At 52.0% G+C, this 17,639-nt stretch overlaps 1 protein-coding gene across 5 annotated transcripts in view; it reads right to left on the reverse strand.

Annotated features, from left to right (window-relative positions):
• Nucleotides 1–17,639, reverse strand: part of LRRK1 (leucine rich repeat kinase 1) — a 134,078-nt gene that overhangs the window by 26,730 nt on the left and 89,709 nt on the right. For all 5 annotated transcript variants that reach the window (XM_027520670.1, XM_027520669.1, XM_027520671.1 and 2 more), the window contains 11 exons: nucleotides 17,452–17,564; nucleotides 16,369–16,445; nucleotides 11,028–11,157; nucleotides 9,807–9,919; nucleotides 9,224–9,438; nucleotides 6,478–6,642; nucleotides 5,801–5,973; nucleotides 5,040–5,160; nucleotides 4,499–4,658; nucleotides 3,826–4,102; nucleotides 532–703 (listed from right to left, as the gene is read on the reverse strand). In XM_027520670.1, coding sequence (XP_027376471.1) covers nucleotides 532–703; nucleotides 3,826–4,102; nucleotides 4,499–4,658; nucleotides 5,040–5,160; nucleotides 5,801–5,973; nucleotides 6,478–6,642; nucleotides 9,224–9,438; nucleotides 9,807–9,919; nucleotides 11,028–11,157; nucleotides 16,369–16,445; nucleotides 17,452–17,564 — 1,716 coding nt within the window. The remainder of the gene's footprint in view (nucleotides 1–531; nucleotides 704–3,825; nucleotides 4,103–4,498; nucleotides 4,659–5,039; nucleotides 5,161–5,800; nucleotides 5,974–6,477; nucleotides 6,643–9,223; nucleotides 9,439–9,806; nucleotides 9,920–11,027; nucleotides 11,158–16,368; nucleotides 16,446–17,451; nucleotides 17,565–17,639) is intronic.

Consider the following 17,639-nt stretch of genomic DNA (forward strand, 5'->3'; position numbering starts at 1 on the left):
TGACTGGACAGCGAAATCAACCACCTGGAGAGCTTTAAAAAATATGATCCCTGTGTGCCACACCCACAGATTCTGACTTGTTGGTCTGTGCCTATTAAGAGGTCCCCAGGGGAGTTCAGTCACAGCCTGAATGGCAAAACCATGATTCTCCCGGCCTCACCCCTGAGCAGCAGCATACTCAAGGTCAGTGTCTGGATAAGCAGATTGTGAGTCCCGGTCCACAGCCACGGAGCCAGGGAATGTGGACGTCGGTAAGACTGAAACCACTGCTCCTCATGGGATAGTCTGCCCAAGCCAACTGGGTGCTGATTTGGCATTCACAGAATGACTCGCGTGGGTCTGTGGCCCACAGGATAGGAGGCAGCCGTGCTGTACCAGGGTCCGGACCCTAAGCCAGCAGTTCTGCTGCAGGAAAGGTCTTCAGTCAGGCTCCTCCAGCAAAGGGTATCTCCCTCCCCCGACTCCCACCAGGGCATGGCCGCAGGTGCTTGGCCTGCAAGCAAATAGTGCTCTATGCAGAAAACACAATACCTGGAGGTCCATCTCAGCCAAGCTGATCAGCATCCGGGCTATAAACCGCTGCCAGAAGCCAACCGGGACGAAGCTCATCTTAAACACTCTCTGAATGGTGTTGGCTGTGGGGTGCCGCATGCCGTGGGTGTCCAGGCCCGGTTTGGATGGAAGGAGATGTGGCAGGAGATAGCTGAAACACCAAAGGGGGCTGGTGAACTGGGGCCTGAGCTCTGCTGTGGGGCTCTGACCCCTGCAGACAGCCTGGCCTGGGGCGGGATCTGCTGAAACAGCTCAGGTTGCCGGGTGCCTTCCTCCCAGGGCCTTTGGAACCATTTTTAGAAAGAGGGGGTAGTTTATATGGTAAGCATAAATACTCCAAGAGAAAACGAAGATAGGCATAGCGAATCAGTTTGTTGAAGTCTCTAAGATAGAGACTAGAACATGGCGAGGGAAGACGTGAAAACATCTGTGGTCATAAACACAGACACAACAAATCACAGTTGGTTCTCTGTAAACCGGGTTGCGATTGGGGAGTCACTTAAAATTAACTTCGATGGTGAAGGAAAAACAAATACAGCTGCACAGTTCCAAGCACAAGATATCGGGGTCAGAGAAACGTCTTTGGCTTTAGAAGCTACTTATTGTTCTTGGCCAGTTGAGACAACACAATTACCTTGACATTTCTAATGAGGCTCTTTGTGCAAAAGAATGATGTTTTATAAGAGCACTCTTACTCATCACAGTGTCAGTGAGCTGTTCACGACTGTGATCATTTGCAATGAGCTGAAACGAGGGAGGTCCCTCCAATAATTCCCTGAAAACCAGCATCTTCTGTGTGTGCTGGAGGAGCTAAGGTAGCCTTGGGCAGAGCCTTGGGTGTATCCTTAAAGCCTTGCCTTCAGTTCTCCTAATCCTCTAAAATTCCATCAGTTTAGGTCCTATAAAATGTCTTTAGGACTTTCTGAAAGGAATCCCTGAAAATACTGTAGGAGGAAAATTCAAAGACAGCCTGGGGGTGGAGTACCCAGGGTGTCTTCAGCACACGGCCCTATCCCATTGCCATTTTGCTTCCTTGATGGCGGAAGAATGGGGATGCCAGCCTTGCAGGGTTAGAGGACAGACAGTGGCTGTGTAGGTGAGGTCCAAGGGGACAGATGGTGAGGTCCAAGGGGGACAGATGGTGAGGTTTCGGTCCTTTGCAGCCATTATAGGTCTTGGCCCAAAGGACCTTGTCAACGACCCCAGCTGGAATGCCTCTGTCCACAGCCAGGAATTCTCTGGCACATGCCTTTCAGTTCTGAGAAGTCCTTCTTTATCTCTCTGACCTCAAACAGGAGGCCATTGTCAGCGCCCAGTGAGATCTAGCCTGCTTCTTCTGCCTACGTCATGTTCAGCTTGGGTGCATGGGACCCCCTCCTTGGCTGTGCCCTGGGACTTCCCGATTCTTTCTATGTGGCCGGCGTGCCCTGAGGGAGGGGGCATGCTCTGTACCCAGGTGCCCCAGCATGCGGCACACACAGCAGGTGTTCAATATTTTTGAAGGTACAGATGACTTAAAAGTCAGCATGGCAAGTTAAGAGGTTTAAACTGATGGGCAAAGGAAGCCCCTCTCAACGTGAGCAGAGCCCTGGGCGAAACCACTGGCACTGGCTTGAGAGCAACCGCTAACAGGGCAGGGCTGCCAAAGGTGTGGGCTTGGGGAACTAAGAGGGGAGTTCTTCATGTGCCTGCCGACTAGAAAGCCACAAAGACCTGGGCACTGCATGGGGTTTGCACTACGGCGGAGCCAGTCCATGATACATCCCTGAGGCTGTCTCAGCAGTTGGGCCGGAGCCTTCCCCAAGTGCTGAGAGCCAGTGCATCCCTGCCTGGAAGAAGCACAAAAACTCTGAAGTGTAGAGAGAGGTTTAGAAACCTCGGAAGGTTTTCCCAGGGACTGCAGGTTGAAAGCCATGCTCTAAAAGGAGCAGCAAATGCCTTTGTTTTTGTTGATCATATAAAAGCTTATGGTGCAAACAGCTGAAACTCCTTGTCTCTGGGGTACAAGGGACCCATTATATCTACACTTAGAGGTAGATATAATGCTCAGACACTCCTGACTTTAGATGGAACTAGACACCACTGACTATGAGTACTTAACGCAAAGATAGTAACAATAACAGCACTGATAATCCTTGATGTCCTGGAAGCTCAAAGGTGCAAGAGATAACGTTTCATAGTTTATATGTACTCTCTGATTTAATCCTCACATTGACTATAATACTAGTAGGTGATTGTATTATTTCTATTTTACATATGAGGAAAAAAAGAGGCAGTTGCTTTTACAGAGTGAGAGTATTTCCGCATTCCTCTAACCTGTTGATAAAATAATCACAAAACTGTCAAATTCCGCCAATGCTGTAAACTCACAGGCTGCTTTACCAAGGGCCAAAGTCAAGGACACACCCTGGCCAGGATGTGAGGGGTCATGTGGATTCTGAATTCCTCTTTAGGGTTTCTCTTTTTAGGACTCACTCTTGGTCCCCGTGGGGCTAAAGCAGGAAGGACTGAGGCCCCTCCCACAGTCATTAGACCAAGTGGAAATGTGGGTGGGAGCTCAGGCAGAGATGGCCTAGAGTTGGCTCCCAAGAGACCCAGTTGGTGCTGATGGAATTGTTCGGCTGGCCACACAGGGGCCAGGCCAGCCCCCTGAGAGTCCAGAGGGTGTTCCCCTGGAGCTCTGGGGTTAAGGGGCCGGTGGTGCTGTGTTCCAAGACAGACATCAAAAGGGTCTGGAGATTTGGCATCCTGGCTACTGCCTCATGGTCAACATCAGCATCAGACCCAGGAAACGGCTGAAACTGAAGTAGAGAAAGGAGGCCCTGAGAACGAAGCCAGAGCTTTGTTAGATTGAACCCACATGCCCCTCGAGTCCTTGCCCTTCCTGCATTTTGAAACTGGGCTAGATGGTTAGCATGCACACTTCATGAAGCCCGTGCCAACCAGCAGCAGCCAAAGGTCCTCGGCCCTGATCAACCAATCAACTGCCCAAAGCATGAACTCCCCAAAGCTACTTTTAAGGCCACTGCCATGCTTACATGTTTTCCTACGCCTTCCCAATAAATGGGTTTCTTTGAACCCTCTGAACAGAGACACCCAAGGCACAGGGAGAAGCAGCCAGCCGGGACCGGCTGAGCCCGACCACCCTGCCCCAGCCCAGGCAGGCAGCTGCTGTGAGGTCCCATCCTTGGAAACCTTGTCAGGCCACCAGGGGCCCCGGCCTTAATTCCCTCCTGCGGGGAACAGCCGGCTCGGCCCAGTCCGTCGCCTCACCTGTCATTGGCGACGGGCAGGGCGATCTCAAATTTGGCCAGGAACTGGAAGTACTGCTCTTCTGTCTGCTTCGTGAAGCCCGTACCAACCAGCAGCAGCCGAAGGTCCTCGGCTCTGATCACCCCATTCTTGGCCACTGACCGAGAGCCCTTGATGTTGAAGATCCTCTGCAGACACTCGGACAGCCAGATGGGGTCGAGGAAGTAGAGGTTCCTCAGGCCGTGGCTGGTGTCCGGGAAGTGCAGCAGGGAGCCCGTTTCAATGAGGAAGCTGATGGCTGCCCGGGGAGGAGAGGAGAGGGCAGTGTCAAACAAAGGGCAGAAGGGGCTCTGGGTGACCTCCTCCTAGGGGGGCCAGGCCACAGATTCTTCTTAGGAAGCTCCCAACACATGGGGCCCTTTGCAGCAGTCAGCTACCTCCTCACAGGTTCTCAAGAGGCCAACGTACTGACCTCCATAATTCATGCATTCCATCTGTGCAAATCTGCATACACGTTAAAATGGATTTGCCACCCCAAATCGATAGCTGAAGTCTTTGCCGTCATTTGAAAACACACGCAGAGCAATGAAAAGTCTGGGTGCCCCTCCCCAGGACCCCGCCCATGGCTGTGCCTGCTGGCACCCAGCTGAGCCCTTGCGGCCCGCCCGCCCGGCCCACCCTCGCTGCTGCCCACCAGACTGCAGGTCCTCGTAGTCCTGGATGTCGCTGCAGGGCATCTGGTCCACCAGCTGCTCTAGCTGCCGGTCTGTCAGGTACTGCACATCGTCACTCAGGCTGCGGTGCTGCTTCTCTGCTAGCACAGCCTCCTGGAGGCTCAAGTAGCTCCTGGGGATCTGGGGCGGGAGGGCAAGGCTGGGCCCTCGGGGCTTGGGGCCGCCCGCCCGCCTCCTGAAGACCGGGCAGGTGGGCTGTCTCTGCCACGGCCCCCCACCTCTAGAAACCGCTCACAGAGGGGCCTCAGGGCCTGATCCACAGCGTGCACAGCAATGTGCCTCAGGGCAGGGGGGAGAGGGAGGTGCAGACCCCCTGACAGGCAGAGAGCGGGCCCTTCTGGCTTCCAGGGGGTGAGGGGAACCCACCAGCCTCCTGCTTCCTGGGAATGAGGGGTACCCACTAGCTTCCTGGGAATGAGGCATACCCACCAGCTTCCCTGCTTCCTGGAGATGAGGGGAACCCACCAGCTTCCCCACTTCCAGGGGATGAGAGGTACTTACCAGCCTCCCTGCAAGTCGCTGACAGCCGATGGTGCTGCCCACGTCCTTCATGTTGCACGTGACCTGGAAAATGAGCTGCCGCAGCCCTTCCTGACCTTCCAAGCTCTTACAGGAGAGTTCGCTGTGGGTACAAAAACGAAGCGTGCACACTCACCAGACCCCCCTCTCTGATCAGCACGGCAGGGTCTCTGTTTTCCCAAAGGTTCCATCCCAAATACCGGCAAGTTGAGAAAGCTCATGACAGACAGACACAGAGACATACTGAGGCCTGACGCGGTGCAGGGCGCAGAGCTGGGGGACCATGGTGTGGCGCCTCAGTCTTTCCAGTGTGCCCATGTCACCCCTCCGCGGCACCCTTGCCCATCCCAGCCCTCAAGACCACTCGGACCCAAGAGGCGGCCCAGGGCCACGCCTGGGGGCTGTTGTTGCTCAGAGACCAACAGTGTGCTGGGTGGTGTGTGAGCTCCTGTCTGCTGGTGCCACTGGGGCCGCGCACACAGTGCTGAGCGTGGCGGTGGGGAGACCCAGACGGGAAGTTCAGACAGCGTCTCCAGGCCCTGCCCTGCAGGTCCTCGGGCAGCGCCTCATCTTGCTCAGGCTGAAGCTGCCACACTTCACCCTGGACGGGGCTCCAGAGGATCAAAGCCCCCCTTCGGGAGCCCCCTGTGGGCAGAGCAGCTGTCTCTGGAGAGACGGACAGTGAGGGGCGGGCAGCCACAGCCCCGAGAGGCTGGGTGCACAGGATGCCGTGGGACACTCACTGCAGGTGTTTACACGTGATGTCCGGGAAGCCGGTGGCCCTGGACCCAGAGGGCGAGCGGCAGAGGGCCAGCACGTAGGCGCGCAGAGTGGCGATCCTCTCCACGCGGAATTTGGTTTCAATTAAGTCCAGATGTGTTCCCACCACCAGCACCACAGCATTTGGGGCCTTGGCCTGCAAGAGAGAGTCTGGGCTGAGGATGGGAACAGTCCCCTGGGCGGTGGGTGTGTCAACCCCGGACGCCCACAACCCTCAGCCGGCGCCCCTGAACTCCTCTCTGTAAACTTCGAGGGCCTGCTGCACGCCGGGGGTGTGTGAGGGCCCTCGACTCTTCCCTGGGGTCTCTACCTCTGATTCCTTCAGACCGCACCCCACCTCCTGGCCCACATCAACTTTCCACTGCAGGAGGAGAGCCCTGTTCCCCTCCTGGGTCCAAGATGCGGGGCTCTTACACCGAAGGAAGCAGCAAAGGACAAGGGCACCATCAACCATGTAGCGGAGGAGGGACAGAAGGCTGTGTTTCACGGCGATCTGTGATCCTAGGGCCTCCGTGACAGTGCAGCTAAGCGCACCCTGGGTCTCCCTACCCGTCTTCTGTGCCCCACCCCACCCCTGAGAAGTGCTTGGGCACCTGCGACGTCCTGAGGACTGAAGGCTGGAGGGCAGGGGCCCCCTCACCTCGATGTTGAGCAGCCAGAACTGAAGGCTGGCCACGGCCTCCTCCCCCAGAGCCAGGTTCCAGACCACCACGTACAGGGCCTTGTCCGTGAAGAAGCACTGGTTGACCGTGGCCATGCTGGCGGGGCCGCCGATGTCCCAGACGGTGAACTCCACAGACTCAACCTACTTGAGCAACAGGGCAGCGACAGGGAGACACTTTAGCAACCAGGGCGTTAGCCAGTCCCTCTGAGAGAACTGATCCCTCAGCACGTCGCACACGGGGGTCTGGAAAAGGCGCAGCTGCAGAAAATCACCGCCCACTCTACTGTGTGTCTCAGTGACCAGCCGTCTGAGGGACAGAAGGGGGTCCAGCAGCAGGGACAGAGGTGGGCTCTGGGGGGTTCTATCTCCTGCTGCGGGAGCAGTGGGGGATGGATGGCTGGCTCCCTCGGGCGGGGGCATCTGTGGAGCACAGGAGGGTGCTGTCTGTATCCGTCTGAGGTGCGGGAGGTGAGGGGACGCCTGTCAGAGGAGCCTGAGGCTTCTGGCAGCAATCATAGCAAGACTGACGCTCCGTCTGAGCGCGGGCAAAGCCACGCAGACGCACCGGCCAGAGGGCGGTGGCACAGGGCCCTGACGGAGCACGCTAACAGGTCAGCTGCGGGGCTTCGGGGGAAGGCTGTGTGAATGGAGGTTTCTGTATAGCGCTATGAGGTCAGAGTCTGGCCCGAGCTGCGCTTCTTGGTGGCAAAGAATCATTCCCACCATGATGCAGGTTGGCCTCCAAAACAGCGTGCTGACCGGCTTTTTCGGTAAAAAAGATGAAAATGGACAGCTGTTCTAAGCTGGCTTAAGGCCCGGCCACACAGAGAGTTACAGAACTGAGCATTCACAAGATCAGGTGGTTGTCCTTCACTGAAAAGGGTAGGCGGAAACGTGAATGATGGCAGAAAGGAAGTGGTGGGGGGCGGGGGGCGGTCACTCCTCAAACCTCAAGACAGCTATTTGCTGAAGAACAGCTGGAAAAAAGCGACACAGAATAACAGCTCAAAAAAGTAGGAGAGAATCCAGAGATTCTGGTTACTTTCAAAAACCTTTGGACATGCGTTACCTAGGTTCACTTCTGGGGTTTTCTTGGGAAGGGGGACGTGCTGGTGTTAATTATTCTGCTGTTCCGGCCCTAGTGGGAAGATCTCCACTCTCCAGAGAACTAGTTTCCGAGTCCGTATCTACATTCACCCACCTCACTACAACTGACTCAGATTCATTCCTTTTTATGGGCTAAGTAATAGTCCATTGTGTATATGTGTCACAAGTTCTTTATCCATTCATCTGCTGACGGACATCTAGGTTGCATCCATGCCCTGGCTATTGTAAACAGTGCTGCAGTGAACTTTGGGGTATATGTATCTTTTTGAATGGTGGTTTCCTCAGGGTATAGGTCCAGTAGTGGGATTGCTGGGATGGGCTTCCCTCATGGCTCAGCTGGTAAAGAATCCACCTGCAATGTGGAAGACCTGGGCTCGATCCCTGGGTTGGGAAGATCCCCTAGAGAAGGGAAAGTATTTTGGCCTGGAGAATTCCATGGACTGTATGGTCCATAGGGTCTCAAAGAGTTGGACACGACTTAGCGACCTTCATTTTCACTTTTCATGGTAGTTTTATTGCTAGATTTTTGGGGACTTTCCATAACACAAGGAGCCCAACTTGGTATTCTGTGTGACCTAGAGGGGTGGTGGAGGGAGGCTCAAGTGGGAGAGGATATATATATATATATATATATATACACACACACACACAGTTATGACTGATTGACATATGGCAGAAACCAAAACATTGTAAAGCAATTATCTTCCAATGAAAGAGATTTTTTAAGTTATAAAAAAATAGACATTCAGCTTAAATGCCTAATGACTCAAATTGGATTTCCTTGACTTGCGAAGTGATTTTGTATGAAAGACTCTGCAACAAAATTGGTTTCCAGGCCATGGGGAACATCACGCAGCCTCTGGCCTCAAGGCTGCTGAGTTTATTTTCCACAAATAAACTCCTTGTGTCTGTGTCCCTGTGTGGCCACGTGTATACCATAAACACAGCAACAGGTAAGGGAGGCATCACTGGCACGTGCCCATCCCTTGGGCTGGGATAAAACAGGCTCCCTTCTCTGATTCAAGTGTAAGACAATTCTTGCTTTCATCTGTCTCATACTGAATGGAAAACAGGATGATTAACAGGTTCATTGAAGGACTCATTTAAAATAGGGTTTAGAAACTGGACTTTTCAGAACTTGGGATGAAAGCGGGTGTCAAGGAGGACAGGGCCTTTGTTCCGGGGCTGCCTTCTCAGCCTTCCTGCTAGGGGCAGGTACTGGTGTGTCTCACTTCTATAGTGGTAGTTCATTCTCCACCATGGGGAAGGGCCCTGTCCCAGGCTGTCTGAATCACAGTCCTTGGGGTTAGAGCTGATGAGGCCTGGGCACTGTGATCTTTAAAAGCTCATCAAAGAAGTCTAACTGTCAGCCAGGCCTGGAACCACTGGCCTGGAACCTCAGCTCAGCTGTAAGAGAAAAAATACAAGGACATTTAAGAGATGATTCACTGTCCTTGGCAGGAGCTGGTTTGAAACAGTACATGACGACTCTTGCAAATATCCTGGGACTCAGACACTGGGCAGAGAAAGTCCTGGGCTCTCTGGAGAGGAGGAAGCAGGGGCCCTGAGCGCACCCTCCCTCCCACAGGGACTCTGCACGCCAATCATCCTTGACCTTGGCTCTCGAGCCAGCCGGCCTCTGCAGCTCCCACTTGGTGGTCCTGATGGTGGCCTCGCTGTGTACCACCTGGGGGGCCCTCCCCGTCTGTAAGATCTCCAGGAGGGTGGACTTGCCCTGACGCGGCGGACCCACGATGATCATCTTCATCTGCTTGCACTTCTCTGCTTTCCGCAGCTGAGCACGCAGGTAAGACAGCATTGCTTTGGGGCCTGTGCAAAACCACAGCGGAGCAAAGGAGATGCTGCTGCTGACACAGAGCAGGGAACACACTCACAGTTCTTGAGAAACAAAGTCCTGAATGAAGGAGCACCTTCTGTGTATTCTAATGGGATGAACTGAGAAGACTTTTGGGTCTATGGAGAGAAGGTGTGATACAATTCACCCCAAAAGTGAAATCTAAAAGTCAGGGACCTAAAGACAGCATCCTAGTTCTGGAGAACTTGGCAGCATCTTCCCAAATGTGGGAGCTGGATGGAGGCTCCACGGGTCCCCAGGAGTGTCTACTCCAGGTCCTTAGCAGCTAGACTTGAGCATCTTTCCCTGGGAGGCGGGGCTTGTGATGCTGAGGAAGCCCTACCTTCTTTTCTGATCTCTGCAGGCACGTTGACGATATTCAGGTCTTCAATGTCCAACTGCCAGAGGTTCCCCAGCTGCCCCAGCTCAGGAGGGAGCTCTCGGAGGCTAGGATTGCTGAGGGCATAAACACACCATGGGAGCACACACACACCACAGGAGAACACACATACACACCATGGGAGAACACACACCACAGGAGAACACACACACACACCACGGGAGAACACGCACACACACCGCAGGAGAACACACGCACACACTGCGGGAGAACACACGCACACACTGCGGGAGAACACGCACACACACCGCAGGAGAACACACGCACACACCGTGGGAGAACATGCGCACGCACCACGGGAGAACACACGCACACACCGCGGGAGAACACGCGCACACACACCGCAGGAGAACACGCACACAGCAGCCTGTCAGCCTCCAGGGCCTGTGGGGGCCACTGACAATCTGTACCCCAAACCAAATATCTTGGGCCCTGATTTCAAGTGTTTCATTTAAATACTAATTCCAAAGACTTTCCAAGTGGCACTAGTGGTAAAGAACCTGCCTGCCAATGCAGGAGATGCAAGAAACGCAGGTTCAATCCCTGGGTTGGGAAGATCCCCTGGAGCAGGAAAAGGCAAGCCACTCCAGTATTCTCGCCTAGAAAATTCCATGGACAGAGGAACCTGGCAGGCAACAGTCCATGGAGCTGCAAAGAATCAGACTGTGCAACTGAACACGCATGCTTTTCCAAAGCCTTTTCCCCTGGGAAGCCAGTGCTACAATGGCAGCTCTGTCTTCTGCAAATCCCCATGGGTTAGAACAGGGTCCCTCCCCCAACTTCCCCATCTCTTCAATTAATTACACTGTCATAAAGATGATCGCTACCTCTTTGAGACAAGGCAACGTAGCCTGAATTATTTTGCACACTGTCTGAATCCTTCAGCACTATTGGGCAGTAGGTACTCAGTGAATGAAAGGATGGATGATTGAGCCGCTCTTCCCATTACAAATGAGTGAAATAGCAAGGAAGACGTCCTTGCACAGCCACCCCTACCTCCCCCTCCCCTACCTCTTGGACTAAGTCGGGCTCTGAAAATCCAACTGCTGCTTCTTGGTATGTAGATAGTGTCTCCCTGGCTCCTGTGTCCTTGGATGGTTCACACAAGGACATTCTGCTTCCTGGGCTGAAGGGCCGGTGCAGCGGCACTGGCTGTGTACTTACTTCCCCAAGTAGAGTTCTGATAAGCTCTTCAGTAGGCAAACTGAGGGCGGGACTGCATCCAGGTGGTTGTCGTTCAGACAGAGGACTTCCAAAGACTCACTTAGGAAGGCGGGAAATTCAAGTACACACGCTGCAAAGAAATGGCGAAGCAGACTGTACATTGGAAGAGAATTCTGGGCCATGACAGCATGGAGGCCAGGTGGGTGCATGCACTGGTATAACCTCTAGAGGGTATCTTGACAAATCTATCAGAATGAGGTGCTCATCTCACCAACCCAGGGATTCCAACTCTAGGAAATGGTCCTACGGACATCCTAGCATGTGTGGCAAAGATGTGAGAACAAGGACGCTCAGTGGCACAGTTTGCAGTAACAAAGGTAGAAGACAGCTTGTATGTCCACCCACAAGGAGTTGGTTAAATGAATAATGGGATTCTATACAATTATTACAAAGCACGGGGTGGGTCTACATGTATAGGTATGAGGAGATACACAAGAGATACTGGTAAATCAAAAAAGCAAGGTGTGGAAGCAGATATCCAGAAGCCTAAATTTGTGTACCATAAAAAGTGTACAGACATGTGAAAAAGCAGCCCCCCATGCACTTAGATATGTTATATGCATGTGTGCATAATTATGCACGCTATATGATGCTATGTGCATGTGTACACAACACACATGCCTACATGCTTACTTTTGTTACATGAAGTTATGTGCATGCACATGTTATATACATGCACACATATACCACACACATTAATATGTATACATGTTACATGTTATCACCATGTGTATATACACTACAAATACATACATTACATATGTGTTACAGTGCATGTCAGACACAAATGCAATTGCTACCACAGACACGTTAAGTTCCGTAGTTCTCTCTGGAGAAGATCACTGGTGTAACTGAGCAGGACCCTATGGGGCTTTCCCAGAATAGCCCACCCCAACCCCACGTCCTCTGCTCGCCTCTTGTCTGTAGAAAAACTGGGGCCTTCTAGGCTTCCCCAGCTCAAAAGAGTACTTTTCATCAGAGAAGTTGAGAAAGTACAGAAACAAAGGAAAACAGCCAAGCAAGCCAAAATAATAATAATTCATCCATTAAACAAAGTCAAGGAGCTTTAGTTCCTCCTCAAGGGCTATAGAGAATATTCTGAGTCATGAATATTTCAAGCTGTTTTGCAGTCTGAGACCTCCGGCAGGTGGAAGCAGTTAACTGCGTGCTGTAGACAAGCACGTAGACCCCAGACTGGTCGGAACCACAAAGTGGATGCTGACTCCCGACGGCCTCACCACCAATCAGTCAGGTGAATGTCCGTGAGCTGCTCCCACCCCCCGCAATCCCCCTCCCTCGCCCTGTCTTTAGAAACCTTTCCCTGAGAACCTTTGGGGAGTTCAAGCCCATGAGCACTAGCTGCCTGGACAGCTTGCTTGCCTAGACAGGCACCTGCAAGAAACGCTGCACTTGCCTTCGCCACGACCCGGCGTCGCTACGTGGTCTTTGCTGGACACGGGTGAGTGGACCCGAGTTCAGTTTGGTAACACTGGAAGACTGACCATTCACTCCACACCCTTGGGTGCAGTTCAGAAATTCTGTTTACCGTATATTAATGCATTTATTACTTTAATTGAAAAAAAGCCAGTTAACTGAAAAATAATAATGTGGACTTGGTTTTTATGCTTCCAAGGAACAAGTCAACTCTCTAGTACATTTAAGTGATTTCAGTAATTATGCTGGTTTTGAGGTTCCTATTAAAATTACAGCAAATTTGCTGTTTCTACCGCACCAGAGTGTATGAGTTGAGAAAGAACGTGGGGAAAGCTTGGAAACTGATAGGAATCAGAGGGTCGGATTGCAACAGAATCTCTGAAGCGCCTTCTCCTCTCTCCTGAGGCAGGGAGAATGGGGGCAGGTGAGCACCCCCTTGAGGGTCCCTTTCAGCTCAAATTCAAGATAAAACAACTGCCTCAAAGCCCTCTCAGCCAGGTCTCAGCCAGGTCTCTGCCAGACACACAAGATAGAGAAGCTGGAATTCTTTTGTGGGGCTGAAACGATGCCTCTGCCCTGGATCACAGCTCCTCCCTTAACTCTGGCTTTTCTCCACACATGTAGACGCAGTCTCAATGGTAACAGGGTAACCTGGCATCAGAGAATGTTCTGGGAGAGACGATAACAGAATACTGATATTGGCGCCTGGATAGTTTGCCCAGCTAATACCACATGAATGGGATTCAACACAGTGGCCCCTACAGAAATAAATGTGCAACAGACTCCTAAGGACAGCTTTGTTCTTAATCCTTGTTCTATAAGAAAAATGTTCAAAAAGTGTTGATTTTTTTTAAATGAACAAGAATGATCAACTTCACCCTGCCCTAATTTGCATGAAAAAAAAAAAAAACCATCAAGAAAGACCCACTTTCTTCCCAGAGAACACGTTCTAAACACATGGCCTCTGCAGTTTCCATATTTAGTTTCACCTTGGTGTTTAAGAAGCCTCTTTAAGAAACAGACAGATGGAATAGGGACTTGTCCTCTAAACAGAGACAACACCTGTCACAGACCTCTTGGCCCAGAATGGAAACTCTGAAAACCGGGCTGGGCAGAGAGCACAGCTCGAGGTATTTATGAACTGTAATTACTTATTCAAACGTTATTTATGACTCAGCTGGTCTGAATTTTACTGCAAAAATGGCCATCCAAATTATTTTTGGACAAGACCACTGCGCCAATGTGACTACTTGAATGTACATAAATCTACTTGGAGTTTTCTATCCATCTTCAAACAAGTAAAGATGATGCCTTACCCCAGGTCAACAGCCCGAGAGAACAACCCTCCTAGGAAAAGCATCTCTCCCTTTCTCCCAGGCACGGGCCTCAACTCTCCAGATAAAATCACAAAATCACAGGGCTCTTGTTGCGTGCGGACAGCACAGCGCCCCCACCCCTGCCAGGGAGCCTCCCAAGGGCTGGGTCCTCCCCAGCTCCAGCCACGCCCCTACTGGCCACCGCAGGGCCACTTTTCAGGGCATGGTGCGTGTTTCTGCCCCGCTGGGCCCCGTGCGCCTCTGGTCTTGCACTCTGGTGGTTTCATGAAAAAGCGGCTGGTCCCCGGGGAGTGCTGGTCCACCTCCTGAGGCACCGGCACGGTCTGCGTTTCTGGACTAGAGACACCCTCCTAGTCCACTCCAACTCCCGAGGCTTGGCCTGCCTCAGTGGGAGTGCAGCTGAGGTCCACCAGCAGCCCTTCTCCTGCCTGTCAGCCTGTTTGGGTTCCATGAGACAAAAAATGCTTGCTTTTCCTTCCTTCCAAGTGAAATCCTCAGGTCTGGACTCAATTTCCAAAGTCCTAAGGCTCTTTGTTTTGAAAAGGATCAGTTATGAAATTCCAAATTGCATTTCCCTAGTAGCGAGGTTCGAGGCCTTTCTGTTTCTTCCTGGGCCATCTGGACTTCCTTTCCTGTGAACTGTTTATATCCATTGCCCAGTTTCTGCCTATTGGGTTGACTTTAAAAAAAAAAGTCAATTTGTAAGCTGTCTTTGTATATTAGGGACTTAAGCCAGTTTATGTTGCAACAATTTTTGTTGCAAATATTTCCTCTCGGTCTGTTTGCATTATGCCTTTGCTTACGATGCCTTTTATTGAACAAAGTTTTCCCATTTTTTTACAATGCTAAAGATTTTGCTTTTTAAAAAATTACTCTTGGATTTCCATCTGCCTACACTCAAATTATATATTTATGCTCTTAAATGTTATTTTCTTTTTTCTTTTATGCTTCAAGCTGCATGGAGCTTATCTCCATCTGCATGGAGATATTTGTAACTGATGTAAGGTGGGCACCTCATGCTGTGTTTTCCCTTCTTTCAGCTGGACAAGCAGTTATATAAGCACTATTTATTAAAACAATAAAACATTCTTTTGCCCACTGAATTGAAATGCCACTTGTGTCATACTAAATTTCTATTTTTGGACTCTTCTCTGTTTCACTATGATACATTCTTTTTTCAATCATATATAATCAGCAAAAAAGGGCAACAAGTAGGTCGACTGTTTAGTTCACCTCCTGTAAATGTGTCTTGGCCTCTGTGGCATTCTTATTCCCACCTGACACCACCTACACTTAAAAAGCAGTTGTCAAGATAGATCAATCAAGCTGAAGAAAAAAGTTACATTACGCCTAAAATAACCTAAATATTGGTTCCATTGGATAGTATCCACAGGGATATATCTGTGAGTGTTGACGGCTTTAGAACTCCTGACTTTCAGATTAAAAAAGAGGGCTGGTGACTGAACGAGAGGGACAGTCCACACCTCTCGCTGTACCCTACAGAAATCAAGAACTAAAAGAACTATGTTCCTAGAAACGTTCTCTGCGGAACTGGCCTTGTCATGTGGCCGGTCCCAACCCTCTAGAAAAGGTTCTGTTTCTGATGAGTCTGGAGGAAGACCTTGAGCTCCTCTAGAGCCTCAGTGTAGCTAGGACAGCCTGCAGGACCCAGGACCGTGGTGTTTCCACGGGCGCCTCACAGGAAGCCGTGGTGTGGAGGCAGGAGAGCAATGCCCCCAGGCCCAGGGCCGACACTCACGGCGCTGGCCTGGCTCTCCCGCTCAGCAGCCCCTGCCCACATCAGTTACCCCTGTGCTCAGACTGAATCGGGTCCCTCACATCCGTGAGTGGGGGCCCTGACCCCCAGCGCAATGGCATTAGGAGACGAAGTCTTTGGAAGGTGACCAAGTTTAGATGAGCTCATGAGGGTGGCCCCACAATGGTGTTACTGTCCTTATAAGAAGAGACATCGGTGGGCTCTCTCTGCCATAGGAGGACAGAGCAAGAAGGCAGCTGTCTGTAGGCCAGAAAGAGAGCCTTCACCAGAAACTCACTGTGCACCCTGACCTTGGACTTCCAGCCTCCAAAACCGAGAGAAAATCTATTTCCGTTGGTTAAGCCACCCAGTCAGTGGTGCTGTGCTATGGAAGCCTGAATTAAAGACACTCCGGAGGCTCAGTTTCCTCATTGGCAAGATGGAAAGTCACAACCCACGTCATGCTGTGATGGTTACAGAGAGACTGACACATGCAAGGTATCTAAGGCAGTTCTCACACAGCAGGCCATCCACACGCAGGAGCTGCTAGACTTACTGGGCTGCAAACAGGAAAGCGGGGTGTGGGACACAGATTGGCCATCTGGGTGACACGAGCCACGGGCACAGTCAGGAGCCCGGATCAAGCACAGGCGTCTCTGGCATTCCACCGGGCACTGCAGGCGAGAGCCCACTGGAGCCGTCTCCCTGCAGGGCTCCCCCCAGCCCTCTCACCTCCCGGCCGCAACACACACACCTGCCTCCGTCCCCGAACGCTGGCGGCCTCTGGTGGTGAAAAAGGAAATGCGCTTTGTTTTAAGGACGTCTTCATTTCTGTAGGGGGGAGAAACATCCAGGTTTGAGGAAAGCACGGCAAAGACATTTCTTCTTGGGCTGTGACTATGCAATGGCACGCAGAAAGAAGGGAGAAAATACCCCCAGAAGGGTGCTGGGGCCCCTGCAGCCGATGTGCAAGCGTGGACAGCCACTGTCTGCTAACTGCACCAGCTGTGCTCACAAGTCTTTTGGGGAAAAAAAAAAAAAAAAGCAGAGAAGACAACGTAATGCCAGCAGGACTGGTGGTTTCCACTCCTGAGCTTTTCCGTCTCAGGCAGGGCAAGCCTGGCAGGAAGGCCCGCTCCAGGGGCTGCTGCTTTTCTCTGCACTGGGGGAGCTCTCTCAGAGGGGTGAGTCCCACTGAGATGCCGCAGTGGTGGCCCTCAGCCAGTGAACAAGGAAGCTGGGCTTCCTAAGGAGACCTTGGAGGGTACGTTTTATTCAGTCTACACATACTGGCTAGTGACTGGCAAAAACTTTTGAACAGAAGGACAACTGAGGCTGATACAGGGAGAGTCTCCAGGAGTCTTTAAATATTGGCAACTGTAGGGTACTGTGCTGGGCTGAATGGTGTCCCACCCATTCTCATGTTGAAGTCCTAACCCCCAGCATCTGAGAATGTGAGGTATTTGGAGACACGGCCTTTAAGTAGGTTGTCCAGTTAAGATGAGGTCATGAACGTGGGCCTGGATCCAGTCTGCCTGGTGTCCTTACAAGAAGAGGCGATCAGGACACAGACGGCACGGGGGAGACTGCGTCGACACAGGGTCCGCTGTCTGCGTGCCGAGGAGAGGCCCCGGGAGACACCGGCCCTGCTGCTACATCCCTCTCAGGCTTCCAGCTTCCGGAACTGGGGGAGGATCCACGCCTATTGTTTCAGCTGCCTGGTCAACAGACTTTGTCATGGCCGTTCAGCGAGCCCGCAGGGATGCCATCCCACGGGTCTGTGACTGGGCTCACACACACATCTGAGAGCTCACCGGGGACAGAGACCCCTGCTTACTTGCCAAAGTGATTTCTGGAGAGATCCAGGGTTTTGAGCTGTCTGCAGGTCCACTTCTCTTGAGGTGGGAGTGCCACCAGCTGGTTTCCCTGTAACTTCAAGAACATGAGGGCCTACGGCAGAGGGAGAGAGGGCAAAGGTGATGTAGACACCACAGGGGTGGAGGAACAGAAGGGAAACCAAACGGC

Source organism: Bos indicus x Bos taurus, chromosome 21, assembly GCF_003369695.1.
Source record: "Bos indicus x Bos taurus breed Angus x Brahman F1 hybrid chromosome 21, Bos_hybrid_MaternalHap_v2.0, whole genome shotgun sequence".
Lineage (NCBI taxonomy): Eukaryota > Metazoa > Chordata > Mammalia > Artiodactyla > Bovidae > Bos > Bos indicus x Bos taurus.